Source organism: Phocoena phocoena, chromosome 7 (genome assembly GCF_963924675.1).
Source record: "Phocoena phocoena chromosome 7, mPhoPho1.1, whole genome shotgun sequence".
NCBI classification, from domain to species: Eukaryota; Metazoa; Chordata; class Mammalia; order Artiodactyla; family Phocoenidae; genus Phocoena; species Phocoena phocoena.
The window spans coordinates 8550574-8574066 of NC_089225.1; the positions used below are offsets into that span (position 1 = coordinate 8550574).

At 40.5% G+C, this 23493-nt stretch overlaps 1 protein-coding gene across 2 annotated transcripts in view; it reads right to left on the reverse strand.

Moving 5' to 3' along the window:
* The window catches only part of CNTNAP5 (contactin associated protein family member 5), an 881675-nt gene that overhangs the window by 304753 nt on the left and 553429 nt on the right, over positions 1-23493 (reverse strand). For both annotated transcript variants that reach the window (XM_065881152.1, XM_065881151.1), the window contains exon 11: positions 20111-20217. In XM_065881152.1, coding sequence (XP_065737224.1) covers positions 20111-20217 — 107 coding nt within the window. The remainder of the gene's footprint in view (positions 1-20110; positions 20218-23493) is intronic.

The following is a 23493-nucleotide window of genomic DNA, read 5'->3' on the forward strand; positions in this document are numbered from 1 at the left end:
ATCTTCTTTATCCATTCCTCTGTTGATGGACATTTAGGTTGCTTCCATGTCCTGGCTATTGTAAATAGTGCTGCAATGAACATTGGGGTGCATGTATCTTTCTGAATTATGGTTTTCTCCAGGTATATGCCCAGGAGTGGGATTGCTGGGTCATATGGCAGTTCTATTTTAAGTTTTTTCAGGAACCTCCATACTGTTCTCCACAGCGGCTATATCCTTTTACAGCCTAAAACCTACTCTAAAGCCCTGCTTTATGAGTCCCAGCTTAAGAACATGTCTCTTTCTTGGACTCATAAACAGCTTCCCTGCAGTATTATGTACACAGCAACAGGACTGCCCCCTTGGGGGAAGGTGGCCTGTGCTACAGTGGAGATGTCTTTGTCTTCCTGGAGAGCCATCACGGGCACGTAGCACAGCATCTTGCTTCCCTCAGCTGCCCGGGACCTCCACGTGCGCCGCCTCCCATTTCTTCCTATGAAGCTTGCATTTCAGGACATCTGTTTGCCTCCTTGCACTTGCTGGGTCTTCGGGTTTGAGAGGATATCTCTCGACTGATCATTACCTGTAAGTCTTCTTTTTGTTCAGTTTTAGCTTCCTGAAAACTTACATCTGAAGTTACCCAATTTTTGCCCAAACTCTCAAACATTTCTCAGCCCCTGCTGCCTGAACTCTGCCTAACCTTTACCAATGTTCCACCAACTCTTTAATGAGATTCTTTTATGTTGTCTTGCTAGAAAATTGAAAATGAAAGAGCTTTGATTTTTTAGAGGAATCACATAAGGGAGACTGTGTGCTCCCTTTTATTCTTTATCTTCTAATTAGAAGATTGGAGTTTTTAAGCAGGAAGAATCAGGAGACAAAAGAAGATTATCACAAAGACTGGATTTCAACCTTCAATGTTTTTCCCTCTTGCACTTTTATTCCCACCTTCACACACTTTTAATTTACAACTGAGAAACCTGAAATGATTTCTACTCATGGAGAAATCAAGAGATCCATGTTGTTCAGAGAAGACTTTTGGAGGATTGGAAAGTGGAAAAGAGGGTGTCCCCACTCCAAATTGCTGGAGACAGTCAGCCCATTCCCACCCTAAGCAGCCTATCCGTCCACCTGACCTCCTTACTGGTTCACAAGGCAGCTGCATGGGATTCCCCTACTGTCTTCATTAACGTTCTGTGATCCTTTAGGGAGAGTCTTTAGGGACCCGGATGTTCCTCCTGCCACAAAGGACCCCCTACTCCCCAAATCTTCCTCACCTGTGCAGACACCTGCATCCCATAAGGAACTGGTCCTCCTCACCCCTTCTATAAAGCTATCTCAACCATAGGGCATCCCATATTGTCCTGAACTCTAGAATCTTCTATATTCTACCTCTTTAACAGAAAATCAAGTGTTACCTTGTAAATCACTCCACGTGCAGAGATTCTATTCTTCAAACCTTTTAAAAGTTTTATAAACTTTATATATGTAGATCTAGATCTACATACATAAAGGGTCGGGCTAGGGTTAGGGTTAGGGTTAGGGTGTGTGTATGTATATATACATACATATCTATATATACAGATAGCTACTGGGTTGGCCAAAATGTTCATTTGAGTTTTTACATAACATCTTAAGGAAAAACCCGAACAAATGTTTTGGCCAACCCAATAGATACAGGATAGTTACAGACATATTGTATGGATAGATCTAAGTATAGATATAGATGATATAGATACAGATTGTATCTCTCTAGCATCATGAACAAAGAAAGCTGTTAGGCACATTGAAGGTTGTGAAGAGGGAGAACCAAACATTCATAGGGCGCCCCTACCATTTGCTAAACATCACCAAGACTTTAAAAATGTTATTTCTATTTTCTTAGGAAATAATTATCCAGCTGGCAAAACCCCAAACTTTTGACAACGCTCTTTGTTAGTGAGTGTGTGGGGAAACTGGCCCTCTCATGCATTGCTGGTGGGAGTGAAAACTGGCTCAATGCCCATGGAAGTCAATTTGGCAATCAATATGCAGCAACACCACATTTATCCTTTGACCCAGCAATCCCTCTTCTGGGAATTTAACCTACCGATATATTTGCAGGTGTGTGAAATGGCATATGTTCAAGTTTATTCATTGTGGTTTTATTTGTGTGGGATTAGAAACAATTTTAAAAAGCCTATCAACTTGGGCCTTATGAAATGAATTATGGTACAGTGGAACTCCATGCAATTGAAAAAGAACAATGAAACTCTTTATGTGCTGACACGGAAAGATGAGCTCTGAGACAGATCATTATTTGAAAAAAGCAAAGTGCAAAGCGGTACATATAACATGCATTTGTATTTTCTTGTATTCCTACAGAGAAACTCAGGTAGAAGACACAAGTTACCTATGATATCCTGGGGGCAGGTCTAGGCAGGTAGAAGATAGGTGTGGAAATCAAGGTTTCACTGCATATCTTTTTATATGGATTGATTTGTGAGCCCTGTGGACATATTACCTATTCAAAATTTGAATTAAAAATTCAAGCATTGTTTGTCTTTATTTAAAATCATAGTCTTAAAATCTATGGGGGGACCTCCAATTCAGACAAGATGGCTTAAACTTGCTTCTCCCTGACTGTCCTTGTTAATTAAACTCTCACCCTGGAAAATAACACAAGAGGCCAAGGAGAGCTCTGAAATGGGCAAAGAGGAAAGCAACATTGTTTGGGACCTCAGGATTGAAGAGGTAACACAGCAGCAGTGCTTCTACACCCCCATCTTGTCCCAAGAAGGTGACTCAAGTACAGTACTTCCTGATCTTAATCTAGCAAAGAAGGCAGCCCAGGTAATATCATCCTCCCCCTCCCCTCACCCCACTGAATCAAAAGAGATTACCTCTGACAAGGCCAGGTAAGCCTTCAAGTACCAAAAAGGGATCCATCAGGAGCCCCAGTATCAGCAAATGGCCAGGGGAAGGGTTGTCCTTCACCACTGGGGCTGACATTCGTCTCCCACACGATGAGATGCTGGGGAAGCCAGGCAGCACCTCCAGGACAGATCCTGACCCAAAAGTAAGCAGCCTGACAGGAAGCCTAAGTATCAGCTGCTCTATCTCTCCAGAAATACAAACTGTGATTCACACTAGGGGATACAACTGAACAAAGAAAAAGGCAACAACCTGAACGAATGTTCTGGGAATTACACTGAGAAAAAATTTATTCCACCCACACATCCCTTCCCCTTTCACAGATCCTCACCTGCCACTAACCTTTTAGAATCTCACCTGTGAATGAAGACTGAAGATTTGATGCCCATCCTAATCTGGGCCTTTTCGTCTTCCATTGTGTTTATGTTTTGTTATATAAAGGAATCATAAGAATGCCTATCACCTAAGAGACAGAAAATTATCCCAAGAAGTCTTGGCCAAGATTGAACTCTAAGGGAATAGAAAATTTTCTTCATTAAATAAAAGTTAAAGCAAGGAGGGGAGGAGACAAATGTAGAGCTGTGTTTTGATTGCACAAAATAGCACATGTTCAGCATCTTAGTCACACCGGGCCAATGAGGATAACATTGTGACCAGTGTGGTCATTAGGTGCTACACAAACCTGAACGATACCAGGTGTGCCCAGGAGACTTGTACCATGTGAAGCAGAAGGATGATAAGTCAGGCGGAAGTGTAACCAGTATACTAAGTGAAGTAAGTCAGAAAGAGAAAGATAAATACCATATGATATCACTTATATGTGGAATCTAAAATAGAACACAAATGAACTTATCTATGAAAGAGACAGACTCACAAACATAGAGAACAGACTTCTGGTTGCCAAGGGGGAGGGGATGGGGGAAGGATGGAGTGGGAGTTTGGGATTAGCAGATGCAATCTATTACATATAAAATGGATAAACAACAAAGTCCTACTGTATAGAATAGGGAACTATATTCAATATCCTGTAATAAACCATACTGGAAAAGAATATGAAAAAGAAAGTATATATGTATAACTGAATCACTTTGCTGTAGAGCAGAAATTAACACAACACTGTAAATCAACTATACTTCAATAGAAAAAAGAGAAAAGAAATAACGAGGTAGAAATTTCAAAACACAAAGAAAAAAAAAAGGTTAATTGATATAACTAAATATGGTTAAAGGAGGTGAATACAGGTGCCAGGCTGACAGATGGGCAGACTGGAATGGTCCGTTTTTCTGTGTCAACGAAGTTACACTATAGTCCCCAGTTAGTCAATCAAACACTAATCTGGTTATTGCTGTGAAGGTATTTTGTAGATGTGATGAAAGTCCATACTCAGCTGACTCTAAGTACCAGAAATTATCCTGAAACATCTGGGTGGGCCTGCTTTAATCAGTTGAAGGGCCTTAAGAGCAGAGCAGAGGCTTCCCAGAAGAAGAAATTGCCCCCGTGGCTTACAGCTTCAGCTCATGCCCTAGACTTCCTACCCTTCCTGATTGCCTGTCCTATGGACTTTGGATTTGCCTGGCCAATTCTCTCAGTCACATAAGCCATTTTTTTGGCAAGAAATCTCTTAATATCTATCTCCTTCCAGTTCTGTTTTTCTGCTTGAACCTTGCCTGACTGATAGCAGTTTCATTTCTTATCATTATTCCTCACCATTGATAAGAACCCCAACCTATGCGAGTCACACTCCTTTCACCCTGGATTCTTGACCTTGCCCCACTTCCTCTGCTGTGCACATCACACGGATGGACCAGCGTTCGTTCAAGTCCAGAACTACTGAGCTCTCCCTTCCTTCATGTTTCATCTCATCCTCCATGCCTGGTGCCTGTATTTCTATCTTTACCTACATTCGATTGCTTCCCTGACTCTCTACAACCTTGTATTATTTTTTGAATGGGTAATATACTTTCCCTCCCACCCTCCACCACTGTTGCTAGTTTTAAAGTTCTTGAGAACAGAAATAGGATCTTCAATTGCTCGGGTAACACCCTGGGGGACCCAGAGTAGATATTTATACATGCCTGGTATAAATGTATATTGTGTGGAAGGGTGATCTGAAAAGAGGAGAGATTTACAAAACTCGGTGCTAAATGACAATAAACATCTCAGCTAAATCTCAACATAACAGCAGCCAGAGTAAACTGCAGAATCATCTATGTTTACTAATTTGAGGGCCAATTAGAATGATTATACTATGAGGATGAAAAGTATACGATATATTAATTATCAATATACATAGTTATATAATTAAGTAAAAGCAATTTCTTTCCCTGATTATTATTAGCTATATACTTTCAGAATCCTGTGTTTTCAAAGGGTCAACATCATACTTTATTCCAGGCAACTGGGGTGTGGCAGTGGTGGAACAAAATGATGGTGAGGCCTATTCTTTGGGGGACTTGTCAAGACTCCTCTAGGCCTTAACTGGCAGGTTGTTCATGATAGGCTCATTGAGGACACAACAAAGACTAACCAGAGAAAGTTAAAAAAAGGTAGATTTCAGCTTCTAGGAGAAACAAGCCTTCTAGCCACCAGAGAAGCAGGAGATATTAATCAGCCTGTTTCGAGAGCATCAACTTAAGGAAGGATGTAAACAACATACGTAAATGACTTGTACTAGAAGGTCCCTTCCAAACGTGGAAATCAGCATTTGTTACTAATCTAACACTTATCCCTAAAAGACCAGAAAAAGTAAAAGTGTAGAGTGTTGATGAAGCAAAGTAAATTGAGTGCATCTTACAAAGGTACCACCTGTGATATTCTAAGTGGAATCTCTTATTTAATCATCAAAAACTCCTAAGACATTGATGTTATTACTTCTACATTTAGAAGTGAGAAACCAAGATTCAGAGAAGTTGAGTAATTTTTCCCTGGTTACTCAATGAATCATTGGTAGAGCCTGGAACTGAACCCAAGTCAGCCTAATTTTCAAAACCAATTCTCTTTTCATACGTCATCTCCATAAAAATGTTTTAAAACACATTTATTTTCTACTTCTTTTGAGAATAGCCTAGTGGTGTCGTTGGACTAAATACTTTTCTTGTGTAGAAGCATGAGAGCATAGGTCTTTCCTCTGACAGGCTGTGAGCGCCACAAATGCCCAGTTAGCAAGTTGTATTACAGTGATTCCATTGAACGCCCATTTAGACAACATGCAGCAATAAAATCATATGTTAGCAGATGGATTCATTTGCTTCCTCTTCCAGCCGTCATGACGGTGGGATCAGAGAGACAGGAGCGAGGGAATGATTGCCAAGGTCTTCATCATTGCATTAGCTGCCAGCAGGACATCTGTGCTGCCGAAAACTGACTTTGACATCTCCTCCATTGACAGACTAATAAACTCAGTTGTGTGTCCTGCTACAATGATGGACAGCTTTATTTTCTTTTTACATTCTCCAAATGTCCCATTTCTACTAGTATCTTAAAATCGTGCATTACAACTATGCCAACGGAAAGATGATTTACAAGCCAGTTTGAGAGCTAATAGGGGACTTGGTGTAGGGATCTTTAAGAAATATGCTTTGAATCCAAAGCAAGAGCCTCAGTTCTTCCATCCAGTTGAAAAGAAAGCCTAACAGATGCCTTGGGGGTATCAGATGATTTATTGTTTTCTACTTCCTCTCAATGCAGAAGATACACAGATACACCTCAAGGAAGTGCAAACAAGTTGAAAATAGGAACTCCATTCTCTCAACCCTCGTTTTGTGTGTGCAGTATGACAGACCTAGTGCTAGGTCTTGCGGACACATGCGTGAAAAACCAAAGTGCCTAATAACCTCAAGAAGCTCAAACCAACGCCAAAGAAAGATCGAAAGATCAATTATGGCAACCACTTGTGCGTGTGAAAGTGATACTCAGGGCAAGTGCTGAGGCAGAATAAAGAATGATCTAGAAGAAAAGTTAGGAAGAAAATTCATGGCCTGAAGAATGGAGTGATACTTATATAATATTGTACACCAACTCTGTTTCAATAAAAATAAAATTAAAACACATTTGACCAAAAAAGAATGGAGTGATAAAAAGAATCTGATGCATTTAAGGAATGAAAAGTCAATGAGAGCTACTATAATTTGATCCACATGGGGACATAACTAAAACTATTGTGATTTAGGAGGGCTCCAAGTGATGAAAAGCCACAGTTCCTGAGCTGAGAAGCAGGGATTTTATCATTGAGATCATGAGGACAATGAAGGATTTGAAGCTGAGTAGTAATTGACTCAGAATGTCTTTTAGAAAACAAGGAACAAAAACTAAACTTTAAATTAACTTTAGAACTTCACTAACCACAACTTATGTTGCCTGGAGCATGATATAGCTGGAGAACCTTTTGCAGGATACTCACACTGACAAAGTCAGAGACAATAAGAATATCCAGGTTTGAGCCCTACTCAGGTCTTATCATTGAAATTCCTTGGGCTCTCCATTCTGAATCACTCTGAATCTTAGGTCCTTCCTCTGAATGCTTGCTTTGTTCCGCACCAAGGTTGCCATGGGAACAAAATGATGTAATGTATAAGAGGAAGGAATTCATAAGGAAGGGTTAGAATCATACTTGTCAAAGGGATTTCACACCCACTGATTCATGAATTTATGCCAGTCGCAATAAGGGACAGAGTCTATTATTTTCCTTTGGTAAATGGCACAAGGAAGGCTCAGATCAGTGGAATTACTTGCCATAGGTCACAGTACTACTGGATTATAGAATTTTAATGGATAAAGGAATATTCTTCTGAATTTTATCTCTGAATTACCTACGTAAAATATGTCTGCAAGATTCAAACTGAGCACCCTGGGAAATCCTTTCTTTCATCACAATTTAGATAGTCCAGTCTTACTCTATTATTTAAAATAGAATTGATAAAGTATTTTAAGCATTCACACTGGTTCTCTCCTTCTCTTATTGCTTATTACTCTTACTATTCTTTTAGTTGATCCATTCCAAATAACAATCACAGTAGTTCAATTCAACTACAAGTTTCAAAGAAAGTATGCAAGAGCTTAAAACGTCTGTGACCCTCAAACCCCTCATGTTTCCACTTGCTTTACTTTTCAAGGTTACTGGAGCCAATAAGAGTATGAAAGAATACTCAGTGTTTTCTAAACCATAGTCAAGATATGGGCTATATGATCTCTGCAAATATTATTCTGACCTAGAACATCAGAAAATGGCAAAGAGGAGAAATAGCAACTGTAGAGTATAATGATAACACGCTATTGCAAGGCTTAACTGCAACACCCTACAGGGTGTCAATACACTTGTTCCAAGTCATACAACTGGGGCAAATCAAAATAACCCTTCATAGTGACCATGTACAATCCAGGATAATCAACATTATACCCCTGAGGAATATGGGTTACAAGAAGTATGTGACTTGCCTAGGGTCATTTATGACAAATAGATTTGACTCAGGTCTCTTGATCCCAGCCTGGGCTTCTTTCTATGACAGTCACCTCTCTGTTCTTTCCCCAATGGCAACACCTATGCCAGAACCTAATATCTGTTTAGTAATCTACAGTGTAAAAAGCATTCCTACAGCCTTATGATTTGATAGCATAGGAAGATAAATTATTGAATGTCTCTTATATGAAAAGTACACCAAAACTTTCAAACACATAATTTTAAATATATAGTAGACACCATTTAACATGGAAATGCCAAATCCCAAATATTATGCTAGATATTTTTTGTGCCCTACCTCCAATCCACACAATAACTGTTAGATGAGTTATTATTTTAGAGATTAAGCAACTGATGCTGAAAAAAAAGCAAGTAATTTGTCCAAGAGCAGAAAGCTATAACTATACCTAGATCTGTCTGGATCCAAAGCTGAGGCACAGATGGAAAATGTGTCTTTATATATTGAGTTTAATATGTATATACCCAGTCCAGATTACTCCTAACTCATGGGATATACCAGAGCTTTGTATTTCTATGGCAATCAGTCTTTTGTTGACTGAAATGCATTAGAAATAAATGTGCATTGTTCCTGTTCAGTGTTCAAAGTAAATATCAATGGTTCTCCAAAGGAAGCCAACATCAACAATTAAATTATCTCCAGTTAATTATCTTCTTTCATATTTGGGCATCTTGTGTTGCTTCTAAGGATTTGGAAAAAAGCCAAACCTTGTGATTACATTTTTGCACATTGTCAATCCAATGTAAGTATTTGAAGTTAGCTTTACTGCAGCTTCAATTAAAGAGGGGAAGGGGAGGTAGAGGGAGAGATGGAGATAAAGAGGAAGGAAAGAACAAATAAAACAAATCACCATGGAGGAAATGACTGTGGGAAACACTTAAATCGTTGAGATATGTTCAAAAGGAAGAGAATCGATCCGAGGTGTATATACAACCTTCATTCCTGCTCCTGTCGAATCAGAAGTCTTCATATCCGTTTGTTTATAATCCTACCATGTTCCATAAATATTTAAGTGTGCTCTTTCTTCCATTTAGACATCTTAAAAAAATTGTTATTGGAGTCTAGTTGATTTACAATGTTGTGCTAGTTTCAGGTGTACAGCACAGTGAATCAATTACACAGATACATATATCCATTCTTTTTTAGATTATTTTCCTAAATAGGTCATACTCAACACTTACAGATGTTTTAATGTGGAGAGGAAGCGCTTTCAAACCATCTAGAACTGAGTTCAAATCCCACTTCCACCAGCTCTGTGGCTTTAAGCATTTGGGCCATCAAAAGATGTTTACATTCATTGATCCTCTACTATGTGCCTGCTAGTGCCAGAGAGAGGAACACATGGAAAACTGGCAGTGTAGGAAGAAAAACAAGAACTAAACCTTTAATTTTGATATGGTGGAATCAATTCTCTGTGAGTGGATGCTAAAGGGACAAGGGGGAGCAACGTCTAGGAAAGGTCTGGGTAGGCTTCTTGCAGGAGTTGACAAAGTTACTCAAGCAAAGACAGTGTAAGAAGAATCTCTGGTCAGGAGATTTGCATATGTGAAGGCCCCGCTGTCTGAAGAAGTCACAGTCTAACAAGGTTAGAGCTAAGGATGTGAGGGTGCCTCAGAGAGTGAGATGACCTATTTAAACCACCCAGTACAGTGCATGGCACTTAAAAGAAGCTCAAGGGATGTTCCTTCCCTTGCCCTTACGCTGTGCCTTGAGTAAAACCCAGTCTCCATGCTCTTCCTTATTTCAAATCCTTCCTTTGATTCTCACCCTTGAAAAACACTCTCCTAAGACTTCTCTGCTTACCCAAGTCCCTCCCTTGTGTCCAGGCCAGACCAATCCTCCAAGAAGCCTTTCACCTCAGCTCATCCTGCTCTAATCTCTCTCCTCACAGGCTTGCAGGCACCTTGCAGTCAGACCCATGCACATAACTACACACCACCTTGCATTACTTGTTTATTAACGGATGCAAAGATATTGGTCTTTCCTCCTGAAGGAGAGTAAAATCACTTCAATGGCAGGTAGTGGTTTTGAATCACCTGGATCCTGACAACACCTATGATAGCTACCAATTAACAAAGTCTCTTGAAAAGGGAACCCTCCTACACAGTTGCTGGGAATGTAAACTGGTGCAGCCACTATGAAAAACCGTATGGAGGTTCCTTAAAAAACTAAAAATAGAGTTGCCATATGATCCAGCAATCCCACTCTTGGGCACATATCTGGAAAAGCTCTAACTCAAAAAGATATATGCACCCGCATATTCATAGAAGCACTACTTACAATAGTCAAGACATGGAAACAACCTAGGTGTCCATCAACAGATGAATGGATAAAGAACATGTGGTAAATATATACACAGTGAAATACTATTCAGCCATAAAAAAGAATGAAATAAAGCCATTTGCAGCAACATGGATGGACCTAGAGATCATTATACTAAGTGAAGTAAGTCAGACAAAGACAAATATCATATGGTATCATTTATATGTGGAATATAAAAAATGATGCAAATGAACTTACATATAAAACAGAAATAGACCCACAGACATAGAAAACAAACTTATGGTTACCAAAGGGGAAAGGTGGTGGGGAGAGATAAATTAGGAGTTTAGGATTAACATATACGCACTACTCTATATAAGCTGTGACAAAGTGAGAGAGTGGCATGGACATATATACACCACCAAACGTAAGGTAGCTAGTGGGAAGCAGCTGCATAGCACAGGGAGATCAGCTCGGTGCTTTGTGACCACCTGGAGGGGTGGGATAGGGAGGGTGGGAGGGAGGGAGACACAAGAGGGAAGAGATATGGGAACAAATGTATATATATAACTGATTCACTTTGTTATAAAGCAGAAACTAACACACCATTGTAAAGCAATTATACTCCAATAAAGATGTTAAAAAAAATAAATAGGTATAAGTCAAAAAACAAAAAATAGATAACCAACATGGACCTACTATACAGCACAGGGACCCATACTCATTAACTTTTAATAATCTATAATGGTAAAAATCTGAAAAAGAATATATATTTATATATAACTGAATCATTTTGCTGTAACCTGAAACTAACACATTATAAGTCAATTATACTTCAATAACAAATTAATTAATTAAAAAATAAATTTTTGAAAACCGTTGTCTTTCTTTCACTTATTGTGCTTTTCCCCAACTTCTTATGTAAACATCCAGCCATTCACCTATGACCAAGCACAATGATGAAGTCACCTGGAGCACATTGCTTGGACATTTCTGTTTATAATCTATTCTCAGAACACTACTCTTCTGCCTTTTACATTACCATTTTTATTTCGCTCTTCCTTTTTCTTTCCTCACACTTCCTTCTTAATTGTGTCTCAATCGTATCTCTTCTTGAGCCCCTTAAAATATTTTACTTGGCAGTTTCCACCCTTGGCCCACCATATCTGATTGACTTCAACTATTCAAAAGGCTTCAGCAACTATACACCCAGTGATTATGCTCTTTCCCCCGGGACCTGACTCTGGGATGTCCAGGTACTTCTGCATAGGTAACATATCTCCAGGCAAATATCATGCCCCAAACTGAACTGAAGATTTCATCTGCTAAGTCTTTGCCTCAGTCTGCACGTCTTCCATCTGTTCAAATGGTAGCTGACATGGATCAGGGGCTTTGCATTTGCCAGGCACAAGACTAAATACTTTATGGGAATTTTTTTATTTAATCCTCATGATATTTCCATTATGTGGCTGCTATTACTAGCCACGTATCACAAACGAGGACATTAAAGCACACAGCACTCACATAACTCACCCTCAGTTATACATCTTGTAAGTTGTAGAGCCTGGATTTAACTGTCAGGCCCAGAGCAACCTGGGGACTTAGTCACTACATCCTTCTTTCATGAAGTCTTCCAAGCTACAAAGCTACAAGCCATCCTTCTCTCTGCTGTATTCGATTTGTCTCCAAGTCTGTTTGATCCAATGTTAGATATGCCTTTCAAGTCAGGTCCCTTCTTTCTAGCTTGCTCTCTCATTATTTGCTGCTCACATAATTGCAAATAGCATCGTATCTCTCCCTTGCGCCCAACACATACCCAACTTGGACCCTTGCACCCAACATGAAGTTGTCTTCCAACTTCGGTGCATGTTCTACGATACGATCACAGTTAAGAGTTCCAAAAGGAACTTACAAAATAAAAAAAACAAAACGAAATATATATTAGCAAGTCAATTCTCAGCATTAGAACAAAACCAAGAAACTGTGGCTGACTCCTAGGTGCTCAACAGAGAAACAAGCTCCTTCTCAATGTATCACCCATCTTCACTTCTGTCTGCAAATCCTGACTCTCCTTTCCTCCATTTCACCTTGGATTCCAGCTGTGTAAGCAGCTCATAGCACTCCCTGCTGCACGACACTTCATGTGTCTCTGTCTTTTGTTCTTTCTCATCCTTCAAGCCTCTGCTCAAATGTCAATTATTGTGAAAACTTTCTCACCTCCCCCAGAAAGGGACAGTGCCCTTATCGCAGTAACTCCACATTACTGTGTGCTCCTATCTGATTTATCCATCCGTGTGTACAGACAACAGCAGATACCTATGATGTGTCAGGGATTAGACAAAAGGTTGGGGACACAGAGAAGATTCAGACACCATCCTGTCCTTACAGATTCCCCATTTAATGGCACAATGAGTTATCTTTTTCTGCGTAACTGTCTGTCTCACCAATTACATGATATGCCCTGGATGTCACCAGTTCTTTAGATATGGTTAGTACAAATGTAAGCAAGACGCAGTTCCTCCCCTAAAGGAGTTTAGAGTCTCAGTGGGGGAGTTAACATGAATAAAGGTAATGATGACACCAAAGGCTAGTGTCATAAAATGAAGCAGGGTGTGGATTCAACAATTCATTCCTACTGTATGGCACAGGGAACTCTTCTCAATATTCTGTAACAACCTAATTGGGAAAAGAATTTGAAAAAGAACAGATACATCTACATGTATAACTGAATCGCTTTGTTGTACACCCGAAACTAACATAGCATTGTTAATCAACTGTACTCCAATATAAAATAAAAAGATAAAAAAATGCATTACTGTTTTTGTTTTTCTTCTACTTTAGGTAGCTAGTTACAGCTTAGAACAGCTGCTGATGGCATTCAGGGTTAACCCTGGAGATGAATTTTCTTTAGATCTTGATAGGAAACCCACAGAATAATATTAGGATATGAGTTGAACTGAGCAAAGAGATATGAGTCCTGCTTTTAAATAAACCTCTTATTACCAGAATCCCCTACCGTCTCTAACCTTTCATTTCAACCATGAAATATCATGCAGTGAGAGGACCATTTACCTACTGCTAAAATAGCTAAAGTGTTATCCCTCTATGATGACTACCTTAGAGGTTGATCGTCAGACAACTTGATATGCTCCCAATCAATACCTGGCTATTCATCGCCCAATGGGGGAGGCACTATGTCAAGCTTGGGAGAGGAGGAAAGCAGACATCTTCTTGCCAAGCTGAAAAGTAAGCTGAAAGGCATTGTTAGGATGTTGGAGAGACTACATGGTAAAAAGGGATTTGCAAAGGCTGAGAAACAATGCAGACACCCCAGAAAAGGGTCCATGTGAATGTGATCAGATATAGATACTGAGGAGATCAAGGATAGTCCCACTCATGAGGAGACATGTGGAAAATGAGGAGTAAGTACTTGGGTCCTTACCGAGTCCGCGCAAGGTGACAGTCAGTCAGTTTCCTGGTTACTGACATCAGATGTGCTTTCAAAAGGTACATACTTGTTGAATGATTAAATACAGTTCTGTAGAGATAATCTTATTCCTACTGCATAATTCACCTATAAAACCTTATTCTTCATCTGGAGTTCATCATGAGGGTCCATAATAATTTCCATATCAATATGCAAATGTGTTATGGGACTTCCCTGGTGGCACCGTGGTTAAGAATCCACCTGCCAATGCAGGGGACATGGGTTCGAGCCCTGGTCTGGGAAGATCCCACATGCCGCGGAGCAACTAAACCCGTGTGCCACAACTACTGAAGCCCGCACGCCTAGAGCCCATGCTCCACAACAAGAGAAGCCACAGGAATAAGAAGCCCGCACACCGCAAGGAAGAGTAGCCCCCGCTCACCGCAACTAGAGAAAGCCCACACGCAGCAACGAAGACCCAACGCAGCCAAAAATTAGTTAACTAATTAATTTTAAAAGTATGCAAATGTTTTAGTAAAAACATGTAAAATAGTTTTATAACATATAGTAAATAATTCTGGCTTAGAAGGTGAAACAAGATATCTCAAAAAATAGCGATCAGAGTATAAACTGTAGCAAGACTTTAGGAAAGCTAGTTGAAATATGAATCAAGATCCTTAAAATGATTCATAATCTTTGAATCAAATATGCCATTCCTATGCCCAGTTCAAGAAAACAATGGAACATGGGGTTAAAATTTATTTAAGCACAAAGATGTCCACTGTGGTATTGGTTAGAATAATAAATATTTGGAAACAACACAGGGTTCCTCATCCCCCACCCAATAAAAGATTAAAATGGTTGAATAAAAACAAGAAGCTATTAAATAGACTATTTATTATGCAGTCATTAAAGTCATATTTATAAATACTGCAATAACGGGTGAAAAGCTTTGGTAATAAAGGGAAGTGAGCTCAGATTTCCCCTAGGGGAAAGTGCTTTATGGGAATACCACTTGGGCTTCAGGAATGAATGAAAAGAGCTATTTTCCCTTTCTTGAGTCAGGCAAACATCTGCATTGTCCCAAATCACAGCATATATATTCTACCATCACACCTTGGCTCTCGGCAACCTCTGTTTTCAATAGGCTTCCCTTGTCTTTTTATCCATTTTAATTTGAGCTGTCTTTCAAGTGCTGACTCAACCTACTTCCTTCCAGGATGATTTCATGATTATTCTAGAACACAAAAACGTTCTCACCTCTCAGTCTTCTAGAACTGCATTTTCTATCTGGTATCACAATATCCTACTGGGTCTCAAGCAGTATGAAAGACATCATGAATGTCCCATCACTAAGTTCATATACACAGGTTTGCAAAATGTCTTCGTTATTTGAGAAAGGAAATAAGATATGGGGCTTATCTTGCATCACAGCCAGATTCCCTCTATTTAAATCCCAGCTCCTTCATTTGCTTCATATGTTACCTTGAGGAGGATACGTAATCTTCTGGGCTTCAGTGTGCTCATCTATAAAATGGGGAGAATAATAATACCCACCTCACTTTATCATTATGTTGTAGACTAATCTATGATTAAGCTCCCATAACAAAACCTCTTCCTTTTAATCTTAACTTGGATTCATAATATACCATGGCCAAGATATACCTTGAGTACTCAGTAGTTTGGCTTCAATTACATAACCTTCTAAACTTGCACATTTTAGAAAACCAATAACCAGCTCTAGTGATCAGAAGGCTCTGATCACTGGGTGGGTTGCCAGGACTTAATCTGGGCTGAAAACATTATTTTACCTTCAGCTTTCCCTCTGGCAAATAGGATACAACTTAGGGGAGAAAGTTGCTGAGCGAAGCAACTTACAGACATAATGTTTAATGTCAGTTCATGGGATAAGTGATGGTCTCATATTTCCTTCTTCTGTGGGGAAGCTGCCACAGATTGGAGAGGAATTGCCCACATAATCATCATATCTTGTTAAGCAGGAGGCTTTGAACCAAGCGTGTTTGAAAAGTGACATAACTTGTGTACCTAAGTAACATAACTTGTGTACCCAAGTTCTTTATATGTCATCAGGTAAGGAGGAAAGAAAATTGAAATGCAATGATGACATATCTACTTTATTATTTTTTTGTGTGTGTGTGTGGTACACGGGCCTCTCACTGTTGTGGCCTCTCCCGTTGCGGAGCACAGGCTCCGAACGCGCAGGCTCAGCGGCCATGGCTCACGGGCCCAGCCGCTCCGCGGCACCTGGGATCCTCCCGGACCGGGACACAAACCCGCGTCCCCCGCATCGGCAGGCAGACTCTCAACCACTGCACCGCCAGGGAAGCCCCGACATACCTACTTTTAACAGCAACCTACCATGTTTAAGGACTTTGGGAATTCCCATTGTACCATTCCTTAGAGTTCGTCATATCCTCCTCCTGAGCCAGACCCCTCTCTTATCCACAAAGCGAGAGAGAAAGAAGCGAATCATATCTGTCCTTAGCCCTATTGGTTCACATTTACTAGGATGCACCAAGAATGAAAAAAACCAAACTAATCCTAAAGAGCACGAAAAGACAAAAGACTAGTAGTCAAGAAATTACGAGTTTTAAGTATCCTTATAAATGTCTTACAAATCTAAAGCTCTTGCATCTACTCTTCTGATTGTGCATGACTGTTTCAAGGAATTACAGCCCAACACACCAAGGGCATTGCCATTTCCACACTAGCATGTTTGCGAACTTGCTTGTTTTGCTTTTACCTGAGGGGATCCTCTGTTCTGTTTTCTGTATTTTAGCAGCTCTCATTTCTGATGCCCTACATTCGGGACACAGATTTTCTGAAGGCAGGAAAGCACGACTTGATTTACTCAATTTACACATATGACGCAAAACAGTGCCCCTCACCCAATTGGGGGGAGGAAGAGGGATTAGTTAAAGGGAGACAAATTTTTGAATTGCATAGGCATCCAAACCTCACAGCCACCCAAGCACCTCTGAACTGTCTTGGCTGGGTGCCCAGAGGGGTTTAATAGTGTTGCAGCCCATGGTATAAACCCTGAGTAATGTCACAGAAAGGGGGATAAAAAGAGAATGAGATTTTTAAGGCTTGGTATGTTACGTTTCCTGCTCATCAACTTTGACAGTGTTCCTTTAAAAATCAGCACCTCACATCCATTGACTTTTAAGTTCATGCCTTTTTTATAGAGTTGGAAATCTTCTATTTTTAGCATGATGGATGGATAAATTTAAAGGAGGAGAGCATCCATAGAGAGGAACTTCTCAAAATATTATTAAATTACTTTAGGAGAAAGTGAACAGAATAAGATTTACAAATCATAGGAATGTTATCATATGATTTGTCCAGTATTTGGATAGTTTTGACTTAAATCTTCAAGTTTCTCTCATCTCACTATTAAATTGATGGCCACTCTGGTTGCCTCTGAGCTTCTTACAAGAGCATTGTCCATACAATCTGGACAGTCCTGTATGTGTCCTACAATGTATCTGTCCAAGTATATGTTGTTCTTGGCTGTTTAGGGATAATAGTTCTGGAACAGGACTCAACATTTATAGATTGGGGGGCTTCCCTGGTGGTGCAGTGGTTAAGAATCTGCCTGCCAATTCAGGGGACATGGGTTTGGGCCCTGGTCCGGGAAGATTCCGCATGCCGCAGAGCAACTAAGCCTGTGTGCCACAACTACTGAGCCCGCATGCCACAACTACTGAAGCCCACGTGCCTAGAGCCTGTGCTCCACAACAGGAGAAGCCACTGCAGTGAGAAGCCCGTGAACTGCAATGAAGAGTAGCCCCAGCTTGCTGCAACGAGAGAAAGCCCGCATACAGCAACGAAGACCCAACACAGTCAAAAATTAATTAATTAATTAAAAAAAAATTATAGATTGGTATTAATTGAGAATCTTAAATAAAAACTTGTAATTTTAGCCCTAAAATGGTCCACAAGATTTTGTTAGTTTTCCTTTACAGGATCTGTGAGAAAACAAGCTCCAGCGTGTTAAAATTTTGTCCTTGTTCAAGTATAAGAGTTTGCTAAAAATTAAATCTAATCTCTCTCAGTCTGTTGTTCACTGTTCCAAATCTCTAAATAGAAAATTTTAAGTAAGTTATATCATTATAAAGCCAGGCAGTGTTTTTCACTTCTACAGGCAGCTAACAGTAATAATGTCATCTCATGATGGCCAATGGGCTATTTCTTCTCTGATTTGCTTGGCCTCCTCTGTGGTCACCATTGGTGAATGTTACATTACAAGGCATAGAAGAGGCCACAGAATGGCTGAGAGGTCTGCAGGGATGAGAGCATCAGCGCTGTTCATCCTGGATCAGAGTCTGATTCTAGCCCAGCTGGCATCTACCGTTCCCTTTCTGCATTCTGAGTGCCATGCCAGGAACAGCAGGGACTTAAGGAAAACAGGTGAGATCTGGCCCTGAGTGATAGTCTCCTTGAAGTCCTCAGAATAGGTCCAGCCTTGGCTTGGCTGTTACATTATTCTAGAAGCCCCTTCTCCCACTCCTCTACCTTCTAAGTCAATTTTGAAGTTCACATTTTCTGTGAAATCTCCTACCACTATAGCCAGCACCTTCCAATTACATCTTTGTCAGTTAAACTTACAGTTCATTTCACACAGTTTGACATACAATTCTCCAAACAGCAAACCTTCTCTATTTTGTCATGTGTTTTTTTTTGTTTGGTGACCCTGACACGACTATCGAATTATGGAAATCGTGGCACTGCTGCTCTTCCTTTACTTTTTCCTCCTCTCCCCTTATTCTCTGTGTGCTCCAGGTTCTTCACTTCCTGCTTCCTTTCTTACCATTTACTGTCAGAACTCTCCCACCATGTGAAACTACTTACAGTTTCAGTTTCCTGTTTTCTTTTCCTTGTCTGCCACATTCCTATCATGAGATCAGCTCAAACCTTCTATCGGAAGCCTCCCCAACATGGACACACAGACATTGTCAGTACTTATCACCAATATGCTGGTTCTGTTGTCTCAGATACCATGGTAAGATGACACTTCCTACCCCCTTGAAGTTAGGTGCTCATGGGACTCTATCTGGCCAATGATTCCATGAGTGGAAGTAACATTTGCCACTTCCAGGTAGAAGCATCCAAGAAGAAACTTCCAGGTAGAAGCTTTTAAAAACACATGTTTCCTTGTGCATCCCTCTCCCTGACAGAGCAACATTCCAGATGATGGAGTCTCTGTCAGCTTCCCAGAACAAGAACACCTTTGGAAGAGGGTTCCCTGCAGACCTGTGATATGCAGGTAACACAGGCATGACTCAACTGCTCATTACTTACGCCACCGAGATGCAGGTTTTTTATTGCACAGCCTAACTTAGCCCATCTAGAAAATGCAGTTGACTTCAGAGCTCTTCTTTGTGTGCCTACAGCACCTTATCTTTCCTCTACCTCAACACTTATCCTATTTCCTGTCTGTCTTCCTGGTAGACCTTGAGCTTCATGATGATATGGCTTTGTATTTGTGCATCCTCCATGCTCACCACAGTGTTTGGCATAGAGTATGCTCTCAAGAAACACACGTTGGGGACTTCCCTGGTGGCGCAGTGGTTAAGAATCTGCCTGCCAATGCAGGGGACATGGGTTCGATCCCTGGTCCAGGAACATCCCACATGCTGTGGAGCAACTAAGGCCATGTGCCACAACTACTGAGCCTGCACTCTAGAGCTGGTGAGCCGCAACTACTGAGCCCAAGAGCCACAACTATTGAGCCCGTGTTTTGCAACTACTGAAGCTTGCACGCCTAGAGCCCGTGCTCTGCAACAAGAGAAGCCACTGCAGTGAGAAGTCCCCGCACCACAACAAAGAGAAGCCCACACTTGCAGCAACTAGAGGAAGCCCGTGCACAGCAGTGAAGTCTGAACGTAGCCAAAAATTAAAAAAAAAAAAAAGAAACACACTGAAGGAATGACTAAAACGTGCCCACCCCATGTTGAATATATCCTGACATTATCCCTGATATTCGTGGATTTTTGCCCATTCTACTGTGGGTAGGCATGAGTCTACTCACAGTTATGGCAGGTGGCGCCCACGTAACCTGTGTCACTGCAGTTACAGTAGAAGGTCACCCAGGACTGGAAGCAGCTTCCTCCATGTTCACAGTAGTTTGGCAAACACCTTGAGAGATGGAGCAAAATCAAACAAAATAAACCAAATCAGTTGAAATAAGGGGAAAAACAAAAACGTCTTATATCCGACTACATGAATTAATGGTAGAAATCGGTCTGCTCTACTCCCATTCCTGAGTGAGACTTGAATACGTGAACATAAGACAATAGTTTCACCACAAGAGGTGGGTCCACCTGGTACTACTGGGCAAAGAAAGGCTCAGGGCTGATTTAGGCAATTAAATAAAACATTTCAACACTGGGGCACATGTTCATTGACTTAAAGTTAATTTGAAATGGTCAGAATTTGTAAGGTTTTTCACTTACTGTAGAACAAAATAGACAAAGATGTAATTTTGCATTTTGAAAAGGTTTTGCATTTTTAAAGGAAAGGGGAAAGGGACAAATAACAGGTCATAATCCTCCTGCTTTTCTTTTGGGTGACGGCCAGGAGTCTATTTTAAACTCCCCATGAATTTGAAAAGATGGTATCTGTTCAGTTAACATACTAGGAAATTCTATAGTTATTAACAGAGCCAATAACACCCTTAAAATGAGGCCTTTACTACTTATAATGAAAACAGTATGACTATTCTGAAAAATATTTTCACCATACACTTTAAAAACTCTCTGAAACATTCATATAAGTTAACCCAGAAATCACCCTTAGATGGCTCTATCTTTAGGATGTATTTCAAAACATAAAACTATGTGTGCTAATTATCCTTATTCACAATGATGCCGTGATGAATCCATGTAAGTTTCCAACATGAGAAGATTTCTTAGGAAAGTTGTAGTACATAATATTAATGGGCTATCATAAAGCTACTACAAATGATGTTAGCAAAAAGGAATAAAACAGACTGGGGGTCTTCCCTGGTGGCGCAGTGGTTGAGTCCACCTGCCGATGCAGGGGACACGGGTTCGTGCCCCGGTCTGGGAGGATCCCACATGCCGCCGAGTGGCTAGGCCCGTGAGCCATGGCCGCTGAGCCTGTGCGTTCGGAGCCTGTGCTCCGCAACAGGAGAGGCCACAACAGTAAGAGGCCCGCTTACCGCAAAAAAAAAAAAAACACTGGGACTGGATTAAGTGAAAATTCAAGATATGAAGCATAACAAGGACAAACGTTAAGTGTCACTTGGGCTAAGGGGAGTGAAGGCAACATTCATTTCTTCTCGACAAAGATCACAGACTTCAGGGTTATATATATCTGAGCACAAATCCCAGGTCAGCAATTTACTACATGGTGTCTTTAGGTAATTCTCTTCATCTCTTACATACATGATTTAAAATCTCTACCCTCCAGGTACTGTTCTCCTAAAAAATAACCAGGCAAGTGCTCAATATGTATAACAAATAAGATTAAGAGTAAAAGCAATGCTAAACACTGAAATTTTTGAAAACAATCTTTACGGGAAGAGTAAAATCTCATGAATTTCAACAGGGACAGGGAATAAACAGCGAAATCACAGAAGTGGTATAATACAACAAAAGGGTTCATTGTGCAGCCTCCGAAAATGTGAGGCAAGGAAAAGTAAGATGATTTACCCTAAGTGTCCTACATAGGTAGGAAACCCTCCAGCAATGATTGTTTCAAAGCCCAGAAACTAATATTCCTGAACATGTCCAGACATATTATTAGAAATTTTCTGCTCAGCACAGCAAACACACTATTGTGCTGACAGGGCTTCTGTTTGGGAAAAACCTTTTGATACCATGGTGTCCAGCTAAGGCTTAAAAACACAGAAAAAAGCAGGGAGGGGGGGAAGGGACTCAGTAATTTTGCTCTGGAACATGATCACAAAATCCAACCAATCAATCAATAAACCAAAACATGAGCCCTTCCTTACTCCAAATTCTACCCTTCCTCTGGATTCCCCCACCCAGCTTGGTGGAAAAGAAACAGGCTTGTTACTCAGATAAACCACAGGTTTCTGCCCCACCCCCCACCCCCCCGACACCAGTAACCTTGTGCTGTGGGGAAGTTAGATAAACTTGAAGCATAAGTGTCCTCACGAGCAAAATCCAAGCAAGAACCTCTGCCTCTGGGTGTGCCCTGATAGAGAGCCGGTGAAGGCCCACCCTCCTCCACACCTTTTCTTCTTTTGCATCCAGAACTGCTTGTTTCTGAATACTGCTTCTCCTACAGTGGACTTTTCTCAAGATCTTTCCCCTCTGAACCTCTCAAATTCTTACATGACATGTCTATGGCTGCTCTATCCCACCCCATCCCACTCACCTCCCCCAATCACACATATATATATATATACACACACACACACACACACACACACACACACACGAGTCAGATTCCATGATTGACAAACAACGGTATTACTGTTCCCCTCCCTCCACCAAGAAAAAGTTAATTGCTTTAAAGATGGAAAGCTGAGCAAAGCCAGGTCAGTAGGTAGTTATCCTATAGTTCTTTTGGTATTGGCACCAAGAAAGTTCAGATCAGCCCCTTTTTTGATGACTGAAGCTATAAGATAAAAACTCAGAAGTTGTCACTGGCCATGTTTTCAGCCATGAGAAGAAAGCTTATCTGCAGTGAAAAAGAGAGAGAGAAAAAAAATGCTGAGGTCCAGAACGTAGCAGAAAAGACAGATGGAGAGACTCCTGACAATATTTGTATGGCGGTTCTCTGCTGTTTCCAAGATTAGGTTGCATCCCTGAACTTTCTGAGGGCTGGTTGTTTTAATCTAGCTTAGATTCTGTGAGACAACCCAAGATCTTTCTGGGAAAACCCCCTATGTATCAGGCTAGCTTGAGTTGCGATTCTCTTATTTCCAACTAACAATCTTAACTTTTTGTAAATCAGCATCCTATAAATACAAACAGCAATAGAAACACATTTTTCCTTACAATTTTACATTTTAAAGTATTTTTAAAACTCAATATTGCCAAGCTAAGTGGGGCGTGTAGGGGGAGAGATCTTGTGGAAAAGTATAAGAACTAGCTGGGTACTTTGAACATACTTAAAAAGCCTCACACAGACCTTGTATTACAGTGTTACTAAACTCAATTTACCAACAAATATGTAGGCTAGAAATTCATTTGTTTATGGTCACTCAAAAAAAAATGATGTATTTCTGAGAGGGAAAAAGAGTACCTGGGAAAAGAAAAACATCTAATATTCCTAGAACGAGAAAAAATTGAATGAATACTTACAGGGCTGCCTTTGAGCTTGGTTCATTTTGGTTCAATGCACACTGTGATTAGAAAAACTCATTTGTAAAGTAGACACTCAAAATAAAAGATGTATAACCCCAACCGGCTTATTTAA